This window comes from Strongylocentrotus purpuratus, unplaced genomic scaffold, assembly GCF_000002235.5.
Source record: "Strongylocentrotus purpuratus isolate Spur 01 unplaced genomic scaffold, Spur_5.0 spur5_scaffold_15, whole genome shotgun sequence".
Lineage (NCBI taxonomy): Eukaryota > Metazoa > Echinodermata > Echinoidea > Camarodonta > Strongylocentrotidae > Strongylocentrotus > Strongylocentrotus purpuratus.
Genome location: NW_022145600.1, coordinates 21,430,711 through 21,448,226, shown reverse-complemented (window position 1 = coordinate 21,448,226; position 17,516 = coordinate 21,430,711). Strand labels below are relative to the sequence as shown.

General features: G+C 37.0%; 1 protein-coding gene across 1 annotated transcript; it reads right to left on the bottom strand.

The window, feature by feature from the left end:
- Nucleotides 1-650: 650 nt before the first annotated feature.
- LOC588258 (EGF and laminin G domain-containing protein) lies at nt 651-17,282 on the bottom strand. The gene is made up of 10 exons (XM_030985991.1): nt 17,198-17,282; nt 9,273-9,462; nt 8,682-8,800; nt 8,111-8,221; nt 7,576-7,704; nt 7,293-7,450; nt 5,181-5,301; nt 2,033-2,218; nt 1,354-1,596; nt 651-685 (listed from the first exon to the last, which is right to left on the bottom strand). The coding sequence occupies exons 1-10, from the start codon at nt 17,280-17,282 to the stop codon at nt 651-653; spliced, it is 1,377 nt and encodes a 458-aa protein (XP_030841851.1).
- Between the last annotated feature and the right edge of the window lie 234 nt (nt 17,283-17,516).

The window sequence follows — 17,516 nt, the reverse complement described above, 5'->3', positions numbered from 1 at the left end:
AGACGATTCGTTGAACCGTGTTCGAGTCACAATATTTCCACGATATTCCACTATTATTATAACCACCATTGATAAATATAGGGGCATGCGAAATGTATAGGAAATTTAATTCCTGTTTACTTTTCTCTGAATGGAATATAATTTGTATGTGATTCAATTCAGGTTCTTTTTATTGTAATGTTCTTTTTGGTTAAAAAATACAAACCATCTTTACTCCTTTACTGCTTTTTTTAAGGGGGCGTTTTGCCCCCCCCCCCCGCCCGCCCCCACTCCCGGCGTCTATGGTGGCTTAAACCCAGTAGATAACATCGATTGATCGATCTGTAACTAAAAAGTAGGTCAGCCTTGAATCTGCATCTTGTGCTTGCCAGGCAGCGACTCTACCACCAGGCCATCACTGGTCCATGGCACAGTCCTGCTGGTTCCAAGATTTTTTCTGACTTGTTTTTCAATTACAGATAGACTAATCGATCTTATTTACTGGGTGTAAGCCACAAATATGACTAAATAGTTAATATTTCTCACAAGAAGCATAAAAGAATTAATCATTGATGAAAATACTTCATGGTAACAAACGGTAACGAACATTGAAATACATTAATACATATCACTATCAATTCGTATCACGCTAAAAAAAAAAGTAAGGTGATTTACTCACCAGTAAATGGGTCTTCAATTCGGTCCACTGAGGTGGAAAAAAAAAAGGAATTAATATAAAAATTCAATCTTGTTAAAGAAAAGTGTATCACAGTCAGGTGGAATTCTGCGTAGCTAGGAGTTGGGGGAACTGTTCGGAATAGTTTCAAAAGCGAATGGTAAATCCAGCAACATCGAGTAAATTAATTTGCAAACTCAGGAGGTTTATTACGATTGTTTAATGAATGTCTGGGTGTATTGGCTGTGGACAGATTGACCGAATGAATGACTGTCGAATTTAATCGAACGCAAAGTGTATCACAGTCAGGTGGAATTCTGCCTATAGCTAGGAGTTAATGGGACACTTCGGAATAGTTTAAAAAGCGAATGGTAAATCCAGCAACATCGAGTAAATTAATTTGCAAACTCAGGAGGTTTATTACGATTGTTTAATGAATGTCTGGGTGTATAAGCTGTGGACAGATTGACCGATTGAATGACTGTCGAATTTAATCAAACGCAAAGTGTATCACAGTCAGGTGGAATTCTGCCTATAGCTAGGAGTTGGGGGAACAGTTCGGAATAGTTTAAAAAGCGAACGGTAAATCCAGCAACATTGAATTGAACGGCTGTTGTAAATCAAATACAATGTCACCACATCAGCGCTCTCTGAGCTAAGTAAGAATCCAGCAGACTGATATGAAATGGAGAACTTACTGATTCGGACAAACAGGTGATGAACAGGATCGCTAGATGGGTCAACAGTCAAGTCATTCTCCCCACTGAGATGGCACTTGCTTAAGGATGGAGTATAGTCAAACGATCTACATATGAAGCTGGAGGCTGACACACAGGCCGTGGCGCATTCTTCAACCGTGATGCTAGACAGGACTGCGTTGTTGTAACCACTAAGATGCCTTTCTTTGATGAACATGAAATCTGTACGACCCGTCACAAGGACTAAGGAATGGAAAGAAAATACGAAGCACAGGGTCAGTGTCATTTCACCAAATATTTTACCAGAATGGTAATCCCTGATTTTTATATCATCGGGGTCACTATCAGTATCATCTGCATTGTCGTCGTCGTCGTCATCATGGACATCATCATCAGCATAATAATAATCATCATAATCGTCATCATTATCTCCATCATCGTCATTATATTCATCGTTCAAATCATTATCTGCATTGTCAACGTAACCATCATCTCTATGATCGTACATTTATAATAACCACCGTTTCTCGGAGCGCAAATCTAATTTAGTTTCATACAACTTCTCTTTCTGGGAGTCATAGAGCCAGAAACGTTTATTTCCAACCTGTTTTACAATTAGGATAAGAAACTTTTACGAAGCTATGTAATAATAAGTGATCGTTTTCATATAAAAACTTACAAGATTCATCTCCCTTGCAGTATAATGGTCCTAGCGTATAATACCCGTACTCGCTGGTGCTTCCTGTGTCACCAAACCTCATTTCAGTAACAGGTAAAGAAGTCTTATCGGTAAGATACCCCGAGTCCTCTCTCCAGGTATTGTCATTGGTATCGCAGTTGCATGGGTGACCGTTGGTACATGAACCTGAAAGACGAAGATCAAGATCCATTCGTTCATAACTTATCTCGATGGGATATGTAGGTTCTTCATTTCAAATAAAACGTATTTATATGTTTCTCCGATGTGCTTGATTTTTTGCTTTAGTGCGCAAAAAGCTGCAATGTTGACAACTGTTGCAACACCAATTTTCCGGTTTATGATGGTCGTTCATTTCAAATTAAACATATCTACATGTTTTTCCAATGCGCTCTTTTTGCTTTAGTGTGCAAAAAGCTGCAATGCTGACAACTGTTGACAACTGCTAACAACTTCGGTTTATGTTATGGACTAGTACTTCACTATTTGAGATAATGTATTACAATGGCATTACTCAAAGGCGCTGAAGTTGGGGGGGGGGGGGGGGGCAAAACGCAATTTTACCCTCCTAAAAAAAGCCCCCCCCCCCCTCCAAAAAAAAAAAGAAAAGCAGAACGACTGGGCTTGGAGGTTCGAGCCCCCTCACGTTTTGAAATAGTATGTTAAAGAGAAAAAAAAAAGAAAGAGAGAGAGAAAAAATAAGTGACCTGCCGATGTAACAAATAAGGTATCAAAATATGCTCATCTGACCGTAAGTAAATGCATAAAACCCCAAAGCTAACGGGGGCTCCGCCCCCGGACCCCACCAAGGACTCTAAGGCGGTCCCCTGGATGCTCATCTGATCGTCATTAAATACCTTAAACCCCCGAGCTTCCGGGCGTATCCAGGGGGGGCCGCCCCCCCCTGGCAAAAAAAGGGGAAAGATTTTTTTTTTTTTTTTTGGTGTTAACCCTATTTAGCCCGGGCTATTTTGAAACTGCATAGCCCGGGGGGGGGGGGGGGGGCTTCTCAGGCCCCCCCTATGATCTCGGCCGTGAAACGCCCGATCGCCGCGAAAATTTGCATACATGTCAAGTGAAGTGTATAGAATACTATGGTAATTTCAATTTTTTTGAAAAATACACTCATTTGCATATTTATGGTAATTTATGCAAATAAGGTCATTAAATTCACATTCACCATAAATCAGGCATTATTCATATTTAAGCATTCTTTCTCACTACATATATTTGTTAGACCATTTGGAATAATAATACAACACAAAAATTTGAAAAACCAGGGTTATTCCTTATGTTATCTATTGTTTTGATAATTTCTTATGTATTTCTTTGTTTTTTTAACTTATGTATTTTATTGTTTTTGTTGTTTTATTTCATTTCCAACTATAATTCAACTATTTTGACCCCAAAATAAACACCTAAAATCTAAACAAGACCAAATAACCAATGTTTTACCTCTTTATTTGAAAAATGAGATTTCCATATGTTTTGTACACAAATCACAAAAATGAGCGATTTTCGGGCTGACATGCGAAGACAAAAGGACACGTGACTTTGTAATGGTAGGTCCGATTTTCGAAAAATTTCTTTCAAAAGTTGCGCAAGACTCGAAAGAAAAAAGTCACAAAATTTCAGTGCAAGATTTTCTTGCGTTAAAAAATTATCGCGAAAAATGTCGAGGGGGGGGGGGGGGCTTCTCAAGCCCCCCCCCCGGGCTAAATAGGGTTAAAGAAAGCAAGAAAAAAAAGGTGATCCCCCCTCACCCTTCCCCCCTTAGCCATTGAACAAAATATCTGACGACGTAATTTTCCAATTCCGGGGCAAAAAAAAAAAAAATTAAAAGAAAAATTAAAAAAAAATTGCTGTTAATTTAATGCCTAAAACCCCTGAGCTTCTGGGGGCTTATACTACCTGGATAGCACCTAGGGCCCAAAATCAGGCAACTGGGTGCTAATCTGACGGTAATTTATTGCCTAAAACCCCTGAGCTCCTTGGGGTTCCGCCCCCTGGATCCCACACCAATTAATGACTTACCAGTACCACAAATAAGGTATCAAAATACTTGCTCATCTGACCGTAATTAAATGCCTAAAACCCCTCAACTTCCGGTGGCTCTGCCCTCTAATGCTTGAACCCCCTGAGGTTCTGGGGGTTCCGCCCCCTAGACCCCACGCCAATTAGTGACCTGTCAGTGTCACAAATAAGGTATAATTATGCTCATCTGACGTAATTAAATGCCTAATGCCCTGAGCTTCCGAGGCTCTGCCCCCTGGACGCCACGCCAATTAGTGACCTGCCAGTGTCACAAATAAGGTATAAAAATATGCTCATCTGACCGTTATTTATTGCCCAAAACCCCTGCGCTTCCGGGGACTCCGCCCCTGGACCCCAGGTCACTTCGTGACCTGCCAGTGTCACAAATAAGGTATAAAAATATGCTTATCTAAAGATAATTTAATGGTTAAAACCTCTGAGCTTCTGGAGCTCCGCCCTCTGGACCCACACCAACTTGTGTCCTGCCAGTGTCAAAAAATTAATAAGGTATCAAAATATGCTCATCTGACAGTAATTAAATGCCTATACTGATACTGGCTTCTGGAAGCTCCGCCCCTTAACCCCGCCGAGAAACGTTCGGCGGGGCCTGCATATAAGAGTGGGGGTAATGGGGATTTTTTTTCTTGGTCCCCCCCCCCCATTATTTGGCTCGCAAAATATCAAATTTGGGCCCCCTAAGAAATCCTGAATACGCCCCTGGACCCCACGGGTCCTAAGGCAAGCCACATGGATGCGCATCGGACCGTAGTTAAATATCTATAAAAAAAACTCCGAGAACCCCCCCCCCCCTCCCCCATCCCAAACTGCTTCCGGTGCACCTGGCATTACTGCTGTTGCATTCATGTGAGATAACCCCATTCCATTCAGTGCAGAAAATCAATATACAGAGTTTGAGCAACACGGTTCTAGTTGGTTACAATATTGCGAATACTGCTTTGTCGAGGGCTAGCACAAAACAAATAAATACAAATACGTCATGTTGTAGCCAACTGATGCCAAGTTGGCCAAACTCTGTACACGGATGGCTCTGATCCTGTAAGCCAAGGACGCCCTCTATGATGACCTACAGTCATACCTGAGATTCCACAAGCGCACTGCCCGCTGTCTACCGTGGCTCCACCCCAGTAGTTCTTCAGCTTTCCATCTCTGTCATACCAAGCAGTATAGCCAGTCAAATGGGAATGATGGCATTCGTACTAAGACGGTGATGGAAGAGGAAAATAAAAAGAAGAAATATTTTGATTTGATTTGATTCGGTTTATTGAAATAAAAGAACATGCAGCTGGGAAGCTGAAATTATTCAATTTACAAAGTCAATATACAACACAATAAACGATCAAAATATGAACAAATAAAACGTACGACTATAAATCATACATAATGAAACAAAATGAGAATCAAATATTACATCAAAATATAAATATATTACAAACATTAAATCAAAATCTAAATATATTACGAATATTACATCAAAATCTAAATATATTACGAATATTACGTTAAAATTTAAATATATTACAAATATTAAAAACACTAAAAACCTTCTGTGTCATCAAAAAAGGAGAGAGAGAGAGAGAGAGAAAGAGAGAGAAAGAGAAAGACGGAACTAGAAAGAGGAATAGAAGGAAGAAGAAAAAAGAAAGAAAATTTGATCAGGGAATATACGAAAGATTGGAGGAAAGGGGTAGAGAGGGACAGAGTAGAACAAGAAAAATAGAAAGAGAGAAGAATCTCTGCCAAGTGCACTCAAGTTGAAATATAATTTAAAAAGTAAAATGACAGATTTAAAAAATATGAAAAAATATAACAAATGAAATGTGTTTGACATTATAATATATCAACGTCATTTTAAACAATTCGTTAAAGTCAAAAGAGTAAAGTTATGCCAATCCCGCAACACATCAAAGTTCAATGCAAATAATTTTGTAACTCGAAAGGATTATATGTAGATTTATTAAAAAAAATATCACCTTGAGATTGCTGTAAATCTGCGATCACAGGAAAATAGGTAATGTTGAACCCTAGATATGATGTAGCATGTCATAGTGCGTAATATTAGATAGCTTAGACAGATACCGAGATGTGATTGGTCCAGAGCTCGTCACGTGATTGTGAGGATCCAAATTGTTATATTTTCTTGGCCGGTCACTTTTCGGTGTTATATAAACTAGCTGGTGAAATGAATATATTTTTAATCAATGCATGTCGCCCTCTTAAAGACTGTATGTCACCAATTACACACATTTCACCATTACCAAGGGTAATTGTTTTTTTTTCAATATTTTTTTTTCATGAATTTTTTTCCCCTCTAAATTATTTTGTCCACATTTTTTTTCTCCCCAATAAATGCTTTTTGGGGTAAGATTTTTTTTTTTTTTTTTTTTTTTCCCTTTAAATTCAATTTTTTTTTTTCCCCAAATTTTTTTTTGTAAAGAATTTTGTTTTTTCTTGAATTATCTCGAAATATTATTTTTCTCAATTTTCTTTTTTTTTGCACTTCTTTTTCTAAAATGTTGATTGTCCCCTTAGAAAAAAAAAATGTCACCAATTACACACAATTCACCATTACCAAGGGTAATTGTTTTTTTTGTCAATATTTTTTTTTCATGAATTTTTTTTCCCCTCTAAATTATTTTGTCCACATTTTTTTCTCCCCAATAAATGCTTTTTGGGGGTAAGATTTTTTTTTCTTTTTTTCGATTTTTCTTCTTCTTTTTTTTTCCCTTTAAATTCAATTTTTTTTTTCCCAAAATCTTTTTTTTTTAAGAATTTAGTTTTTTCTTGAATTATCTCGAAATATTATTTTTCTCAATTTTCTTTTTTTTTTGCACTTCTTTTTCTAAAATGTTGATTGTCCCCTTAAAAAAGAAAAAAAGTGAAAACAATTTTGGGCAAAAACAAAAAAATCAAACCAAGGCTATCTAATATAACAGTTATTGACTGGCAGGGGGTATAAATAGAAGGTCTATTTTTATATATATATATATATATGTAATTTTACTTAAGGCGTCATTGGAGGGACATTTGGAGAGAATAAATGAGTCATTAAGTAGACATTGGGGTTAGGATTAGGGTTAGGGTTAGGATTTTTAAGATGTCCACTTAATGTACTATGTAGGGTTATTTATATATATATATACCATCAAGGAACTTTGAGAAAAAAGTAGAAACCTCGGTGTTACCCTACCTTGATATATTGGTAGCACTCCCCGCTGATATCGGCACCGGTAGCCACTTGATCAACCGACTTGTCACCATAGGTAATATTTCGGACGAAACTAAAAGCCACTTCTGCACCTGTTACCAAAGATCGATTCGCCTCCTGGTGCTCGAACGTCGTGATTCCTAGCCGAGATAACCAAGACAAATTGTAATAATAATGAGTAAACACACGGACAATATCTTTATGAATAGTAATACATGACCGATTCGTGACTACTTTAACTAATAATTTATCGTTGATATGTTACCTGTGCTAGCATCCGTAGTCATATCACAGTGTACTCTGTATGGATCGACTCCATTATTTCTCCCATCAGGATCTATTGTGTAGTATCCATTAGATGTATAGCCTTTACGCTTCCATTCAGCACAGGAAACTGATCAAGAGAAAGGAAGAGGAAGGGAGAGTAAATAATTATATCAAGGATTTTTTTCTTCGGTCCTACTCGGACATGAATTTTAAGTCATCATGGTATAGCTATTGATCGATGAGTTAAGTGAAAACGAACCTCTTACTGATCCTGGATTTACAACAAACAATATATGACATAATTAAGTAAAAAGACATTATTTCACTTTATTTTCACCTATATCATTATAATTCAGCAGATAGGCTACACTAAGCAATAGAGCTAGTCTAGAGCTAAGAGACCTTGTTTAACAAGATGGAAAGTTCACTAAAGCAATTTATATGTATAACGTTGAATTATACTCGAAACCTGAGTCATAGAGACCATATATTAATTGCAAGCACTCTGGATCTGATTATAGAGTGTGACTTACTGGTGTTTAGCGGGTATTTACAGATGTAGCCGTATGTTGACGAGCAGCCTGCATCATACCATGTGCCGTCTGAACTCCTTCGTAATACACCACAATGATCAGATCCACCAGCTAAATTAAGAAATAACAATATCAGAACTGATGAGCTTAGCTTATAGGCTATATGTAATATTTGATTTAAGAACTGTCGTTGCGAAACCTGCTCCAGTAATAATAGCTCCGCGATCAACATCCTACCGTAATCGAACCCTGCAACAAAAATTAAACACTCGAACCAACATACAAGTATACTCTTACAATACAATTTAAACTAAAATTCTAGTGTAACCTAAACCCAAGCCTTTATTCTATATCTTTGACGAATCACAGTGCGGAGAAATTTTGTAGGAGCGCCACGAAGGTACCTTCAGAATTGTGTTCAGTGATCAATAATGTATTATTATAAATGGAAAGAAGTTAAGCTTGAATAAATTATGCTTATATAATCAGTCTTTATCGGAGGGACATCCACACCTACCATGCCTAGCGATTTTACTCATTCTGCAAAATGAATTTGTTGTTATTTACTTACATGGTTCTCCAGAATACCAGTTGGTATAGGATGAAACTGAGCCATCAGTCCAGGCCCAAGTTCCCTCTTCATCGAGGTCATTGAACCCAATCCAGTAATAATTCGTATCAAAGGTGCATCTGTGTATTTGATCAATAAAATGTTTTAAAAAGTTATACAATCTTTTCATAGTAATACCCTTGATAGAAATCATGATACAGTACTGATCTAGGAATGTGGTAGCTTAAATTTGTAGCGCGTTGTATTTGAAAACAGATGTTTTACCATATTTATATGGCTTCATATCATGAATCTAAAAAAGGAATTTTGTACTTGAACAACGAATTTGACGTCATGTCAGATTTAAAGCAAAGTGCAATTTGGTGCCCTATCATCGGCTCCGATCTGTGTGATGAAACTGTGATGGCGTTTGAACCTCTGAGCATACTCGTCCACAGGCCACGCTCTGCGCGTGCTTGTGGGTGAAAAGTGGCATGGGAGGGTACGCGGCTAAAGGTGTGCCTGTGCGTGTGGGTGAGCGTTGCTGCCAACGGAGAATTCCATGCTGTGGCTCTTGTATTCGAGAAGTGAGGTCTGGGGTAGGGGGCTTACCTCAATAATGCGAGAGTAAAGTTGCTTTCGTCTTGATCAGCTACGCTCGCCAGATCACCGTAGTCATTGAGATTTCTGCACGCATCAAGGGCTGTAGTATAGTTGACGGTAGATTCAACTAGTTGGTAGCATGCATTACCGTTACGTGTCCAACCAGCGTCACACAGATCCTGATCACTTGTACCATCATCTAGATGATATATTGTACAAATTCAAATCAAGTTGTCTATACAGTAATTGCGTAAGTTCTGTAAATTTCTACGATTCTTTTGATAAGGGACTTATCTTTCATTTTTATAGTTTCATTTTTATATAGGTAGCCCCACCTTATTGGTAATGCATGTCATTTGCACTGGCTTAGACGCAGAGGATTGTGTCCTTCAAAGGAATTTCCGATACGTGATAACCTTGAAAATGTTTCCGTCACGTCTTATGACAATGACCTATGACTGTGCCAAAATTGAAAGAATTGACTGAACCGATTTTGAGTAATCGCTTGCACAAAAAAGTGGACAAATTAATATAAAGAAATAAAGAAAGACGATTTTGACGAAATCAATAGGTCAGTCGTTAACAAACCCCCTAATTACCAAATGAGCTGGACAGAGGGATACAAGAAGAATCAGAATGCATGCACTTGGAAGAATAGGGGATAGTAAGGAAACATGGTAGGGGTGAAAAAGAATACAAAGGGCAAAGGGAAGAGCTAGAGAAAGTTAAGGAACATTACAAGACATAATAGAGGTAGAACAAGAAGCAGAGGCGGGAAAGGGAGAGGGGGAGAGAGAGAGAGAGAATAAAAAGAGACTGAGAGAGGCAGAGGATGACATAGCAAGAGAAGAAGAGAGAGGCAAGGCAATAGAGGTAAAGGGAGACAAAGAGAAAGGGAGAGGGTGAATGAGTATATATACAGTGCGTCCCAGAAAAAACGAAATCGAGAATTATCGATGTTTTATCATTACTTAATCATAATTATAATTAATAAATGAAACATATTTGTAAAGCTTATACTAAACTCATATGACGCATATTTCATGCATGAGTGATTAAGATGAATTTGAAGAGAGGAAACCAAAAAGTCATTTGGCGGACGGTATCTGAATTTCAAAGAATAAATCACATTTCTAGAAAGTTGTGTTTCTGCCCTTTCATATGACACCTCATTCAGGAAAAATCAGCTAGGAATAACAAAGTTCTGTTTGTTTAAAGTAGTGCTTGCATTTCCATAATTGTATTAAACGGAGCAACAAGCAAAATTGACAAAAAGACTTAACTCCGTTTCGTTGACAATCAGCCATGCATGAAGTCTTTCGTCTACGGCTGATTGTCAACAAAACGGCAGGCAGCCAGTGAAAACTAATTCGTTTGATAAATTTATGGAAATGCAAGCACTACTTTAAACAAACAGAACGTTGTCATTCCTTGCTCATTTTTCGTGATTGAGGTGTCACAGGGGGGGGGGGGGGTAGTAAGCACAATTGTTTCTATGTTTTTTTAGGGGGGGGTTAACCTACAGAAAACACCCCCTGTGTACGCGCCTGACTACAACGTATCAGTGTTTAGAAGAAAATCGATCAATATTTACAGAGATACAAAAAAACTATATATATATGCTGATGTCATAATATGCAAATTCGTATTTTGAGTTCCAAGGCCATTATGATGATGTCACGATACACTTAATGGCCAAATGAGACATGGAATCATATCTCCGACTCATACTCTATCTAAATATGAAAAAAAATTGAAGGTCACGGTTCATTCCAAAGAGCTATAAAGGATTTTGTATAGGCATGTTTTTGCCCATATATGCTATGCATTAAAAGAGCTCGCGCGCACGGACATTTATCTTGAATTGACGCTCATCTTGTTATTGATGGTCATAAAGAGATTAACATGGTAGGAAATTGTTTGAAAAATATCAGAAATATCATGAAAGAAAAAAAAATGGCGATTCTATGTTTTGTAATGGTGTTACGCGCGAAAACGCGCGCGCATGCGCGTTTGCGCGATTTTTTATAAAATGCTAAAATGACCTAAAACGTATGCAAAATAAATTTTGGATGTTTTTGAGCATTTAATTTTTTTGCGCGCGCAGTGACGCGCGGACGTACGCGCATGCGCGCGTTTTTGAGCTAATATTGACCTTGATCTTGATAAATATGAATGAAAAATGACCGTTATGAAGATATGATCATGAGTTAATTTTCACAAAATGGCGCCTAGATGACGTCATCAGTCAAGGTCAAGGTTTAAAACGTTATTTTAATTTCTCTATACGCCTATACATATATGTGCCGAATTTCAAGTTATTTGATTGATCCATTTTCAAGTTATCTTGCTAACAAAAAAGTGGTAAGAATTAAGAAAAATAAATAAATAAATAAATAATAATAAAGGCAATTTTAACAAAAATATTAGGTGGTCTGTATTAGATACAGCCCACCTGATAATAAATAAATAAAGGCAATTCTAACGAAATTATAAGGTGGTCTGTACGATATACAGCCCACCTGATAAAGAATAACTAGATTTGTAATACTTGTTTGGAACAAGTATAGGTGGGCTGGTCCAACTAAACTTTGAGACAAAATAGAGTAAACTTGAGCGAGATACTGCTTAAAAATGCTTGAAAAACAATATTATGTAGCTTCATGACGTGAACGAAATTCACCTTCTAAAAGCACAACACGCAAATTATGAAATTTCTTACACGAGGCCTTAAATCGAGATTTTCACTACGGTGACGTCATCAAAATGTAAAATGGTGACAACTGAGCTTGTAGAGAATTGTCTTAGCTACAACATATCGAAATTTGGAAGAAAATCGATAAATATATACAGAGATACAATCAATTTTCCATAAATATGCTGATTTCATAATATGCAAATCCATATATATAGTTCCAAGGTCATTATTATGATGTCACGATACACTTAATGGCCAAATGAGACGTACATAAAATCATATTTCAGACTCATACTCTATCCAAATATGAAGACAAAAGTTGGGGTCTAGGTGCATCCTAAAGAGCTTTAATTGATTATGTATAGGCATGTTTTTACCCATATGCTATGTATTACATAGGCTCGCGCGCACGGACATTTATGTTAAACGGACGCTCATTCCGTTATTAATAGTCAAAAAGAGATAAACATGGAATCAATTTGATTGTAAAAAAATGTGGAATATCATGAAAGAAAAAAAAATGGCGATTCTATGTTGTGTAATAGTTTTACGCGCAAAAACGCGCGCGCATGCGCGTGTGCCCGATTTTTTATAAAATGCTTAAAATGGCCTAAAACGTATGCAAAAAAATTTTGAGACTATTTTGAGCATTTTGAAATTTTGCGCGCGCACTGACCTGAAATTGACCGGACGGATAATGACCTTGATCATGAAAAATATGAATGAGAATTGACTTTTGATTATGAAGATATGATCATGAGTTGATTTTCAGAAAATTTCACAAAACGGCGCCTTGATGACGTCATCAGTCAAGGTCAAGGTTGAAAAAATGTCTGTGTTTTGTTCCAATGCCTATACATATGTGTGCCAAATTTGAAGGCATGTGATTGAGCCATTTTCAAGTTATCTTGTCCACAAAAAAGTGGTTAGAAATAAGAAAAATAAAGAATAAATAAAGGCAATTCTAACGAAATTATAAGGTGGTCTGTACGATATACAGCCCACCTGATAAATAAATAAAGGCAATTCTAACGAAATTATAAGGTGGTCTGTACGATATACAGCCCACCTGATAAAGATAATGATCATAATCAGGATTTTGTCTACCAAGAGAAGCCTCATTAGATTCAGTGCTATTTTGCCAGAGTGTCCTGCAATTATTATTACTTTGGCGATTGTCAGGAACCCAATTAAACTGGGTAGGAAGTTGCAGATGCTGATTAATGTCTTGTCAAAGGAAATTCAGATTGAGAAATTCAGATTGAGAGTCAAGTGACTTAACCCCTTTACCATGACACCTTCACATCAGTTTGTGAATACTTACTTGGCGTTGGAGTCCGTTTTTCTGTAGGCGTATCAAGAGTGGCCTGTAATCAAACGGAAATATACAATTCTTTTTCGTCAGTATAATCATAATAGATTAATTCATGAAATAACTAAAATTCTTAGAATGTGATATGTAGATTTCACGAAAACAGGATAATTCAGATTTACATGCATAACTAAGTAGAAGAATACGAATCCAGTAACCAAGCAATCAATGTTAAGTGTATCGTTTTATCATTCAACTTGGTTTCATGAAACTTATCACTGTTCTAACTGCCAACAATTAAATAGAATTAAAGGAATGCATGAATGAATAAGTGATAAAGCGAGTAAGTAAAATAGAACAAATAAATTATTAGATGAACGTTAATTCAATATATCACATACAAAATTTCATCTGGAAAAAAATTAGTCAATTCTTTAATTACACCGAATTAAAGTGTTCTTAGTGAATGTTTGTATGTCAGATGACCCCGTTATTGAAAACTTACACTTCTTGACGCTGTCGGCACGGTTGTTTCATCTGTAACACCTGTGGATGGAATGAGAACTTAGCATTAAAAGTATGATCGATGATTTAAACAAATTGATTAATAGAGGAAAACAGACCGTCAGTGATCTTTCAACCTTTCATCGACAAATTAGCTGGCAATGCAGTTTTCACCTTTCCTGCTCGCACACTCTGGAACAGGCTACGCCCTCAAATAAAAATCATCACCAACCTGCCAACAGTAGAAAAATTCCAACAGAGTTTGGAGACCTTTCTGTTCTAAACTCTTACGCATTCTTTGAACTTACACTGCTTGGTAACACTAACTCGTGGATGGCATCTTAGTGCAAAGGGTGCAGTATGAATTGCAACAATATCATTATGAAACATGTAGACCACTTAGAAAACAGTACCAATACATAGTAACTATGATGAGTTTTCGACATATTTTTTTTTAAAAACAATATTTGAATTAGGTTTGCATTATATTAAATGTTTATATGTTCCCAGTTGTAGGGTGTATTTTCATTTCTGAACAAAAATATCAAATAATAAACAACTTTAGGCGGTTTGTTTAAAGAAATTAAAAGGGGACGAAAACCAGGTATTACTTTTATTTGGCCTTAGGATCTTTACTACAGCCCTAAGTCATGGAATCGTACTGTAATGAGGTGTCTTTAAAGCACTTTATAGCAGTTATCTGTTCTACCCCTATTTCTCAGGATTAATTTTTCGTTTAAAAACCCCTCGATCTTACTTACCTCGGGTTGGCACAGCTCTCTTCTACAAAGGAAATGAAATTGAATCACGTTAGAAGGTTATCATTTTGAAAACTTGTTAGGTAATGTAATAGGTAGTATAAAAGTACCCGAATGTTATAGTTTTGCGTCTTAGTTTTGCATGAAAGAGCTATATGAACGAATAACTTTACTACACGATGGCTACTTTCATGTTATTTTCATTTCTAGGTTCGCCGTAGCAACGCCGTAGAACGACAGCCTTGCGTTTTATATACTCCAGGGTTGAAGCGGTAGCATTAGTCTGGCCGCACGGTCACCGTAATGTCTCCCTTCGGCCACCTTGCGGGCACCTCACGGCTACCTTGCGTCTGCCTTAATATTTATCAAAAAGCTACGGCCGCCGCAGGGACGCCCTAAGGCGACCGTGCGTTATCACTTCAAAGGCCGTACGGCTGTCGCAGATTTTCTGTCTACACAAATTCAGAATACGCCGTTCGGCTACCCTAACACATGTGACCGTGGGAATGCTGCGGCGGTCCTATAATTGCTATTGGCCGTAGATATTATAAACCGCACGGCCGCCGCGGCAGATGTGACCTAGACATTAGTAATATTGACAACCGATCAGAAAGTTACCGCAGAACTAAACAAATATTTAAAGACATTTACACATTTTGTAAACACAATAAATACTGATTTGTAGCCTACTCCGTGAAATATGAGAAATTCCTGAACAAATTTGATAATTGTGTTTTTCTTGGACTGCTGTGTAAATTTTACAAAGGACATTACTATATGAGAGACGTTGTTCAATATTAATGCCCGTAAAAACATGGACCTTCTAAGAACCATGGTAAAATCAACCCAGAGGTTTATCAGTTCGAGCACACCCACTCCACCGCTTTAGAAAAGACTTTTAAAAATATATCTTTCTAATCTCCAAAGCATGAGGACCTTTTATTGACTAAATAGACCACTTCAGGGTTAGCACATGTCCCAAATGATTCCGAATATCTACAGATCTTCAAAACATGAAAAGGTCCCACTTTGTACATTTTGAAATAATCACTCTTACAGCGATAGAGGTGCTACATAAATAGCCTTTGTTTCTCCTTTCCAAAGAATACTTCCACCTGTGTATCATGGAGTGCACTACTTGTGCATAATGAATAATGATAACATAACTTTCATGAGCACGTATCCAGTATTTTGTCTCCATGTATTTCACAATTTGGTTTGCAATGACCTTTATCTGCTCATGCTCAGACTGCAACTATGAACTGGCTAATTGTCAGACAATGTTGCAGAGTAAATTTAAAAATTTGAAGGGAATGGCTAATATTTTAAGAACACTGTATAGAATTCCTTATTACCTGTCTTTTTCTCCCTTTAAACATGGATGCACGAATCAATTAGTTATTTACCTGTCTATTCTGTCCTTTAAACATAGATGTTAAAGTAGGATTATCACAATCTCTAGAGGACGAAGATGAATCAGATTCTAAACGAAAAGGAGAGATAGAACAGGTTTTAGATATAGCAGCTACTCTCGAAAGGTACAGGAGTGAAACACATTTTTCTTTGAGATCTATACATTACATAATTATTTAATGTATTCCAAAAGAAAATGAATGTTATTTGAGAAAATTAGTAACAGAATAAGATTCAGACTATAATGTCTTTTCTTTAGAATAAAAGCATCATTATATTCTGTGTCCAAATTAAAGGCATCGTTTAACAATGTTAAATCTGAGATTTACACCGTTATATAATTATGTTATCAGTGTCTGTGTTATGGTGTAATATCGAAGCCCTAAACAAATTGCGCTTCAAAATGATCAAGAAGTGCCTCAAAAAGTAATAATCTTTGAATGACCGGATTTACCATATTCGTTTTCCCCAAACAGGAAAACCGTTAGGAAAACGCTAAAATTGGTTTCCATTTCCAATCATAAATATCTTGATAATTAGACAGGTGATCGGCTGGTACAAGTCATGGGGTTCCTGACTGACCTAAAGGTTTATAATTATTATTGCAGCACGAGCTAAATCCAGGATTTTGTTTCAGAATCTGAGACAAAGTTACCGGATCCCTTTAACCTACCTTAAGAGATCACATATCTTCTGTGCATTTTTTAAAACTTCATTTCGCCTGTATATCTTTATAACACGATCACAAAGACATTAAAAAACAGCCTCAAGCACTTTCAGTAGCCTTCTCCATCACCTTTTGATTTGCACAAAGATAAATTACAAATTACAGAAACGTATTATGTTTAATATCAGAACACTTTAAGTAGGATATGGAATTGGCTGTGGAAATCGGTCTTGAGTTGAGTTCTCGACAGTCATGTTGACTGTGCTCCATATCTTTTCATTTCAAAGCAAAACAAATAAGGAGGCGAGTCAACTGTTGAATAAAGGAAATTAGCTAGTGTAGGAAATTAGCTAGTGTAGGACATTCGCCATGGAGCAACAATTTGTTGCCAGATCGATGACCCCCATTTGTGCTCCTGCAACAATTTGCCAGGGCTTTATTCAACAAAGGTTTTGGGTACGTTAATATTAGGTTTTAAGTTAGGTTTATGGTTAGTTTTTGGATTAGGGTGAGGTTAAGTTTGACCTCGGAGCAATTGTCGTCAGATCGTCGTTTACCACCGACAAATCCAATATTTCTTACCTCGTGGAGAAGCAGATCCAGCTTGGGTTTCTAGTAAGCCGTGAATAATGAAGATGATCATGATTGTCTTCCACTTTGAATCCATCGTAATGCTTTTCCTTGTGAATGGAACAACAGTTTTCAAACCAATCCTGTGATGCAATAGTTTTCTCCACCTACGATCCGTATACTGCTACTACTTCAGTTAAACCGAAGGCCTACTCCGGGTATCAAATCATGTTTAAATAAAAGGAAATTTTATAGACTTCAGACTAATTTTCTTTGTTGAACCAGATTTTTATGAAAAGCGTAAACCTAATGTCGGGTTTAAATTTCAGTA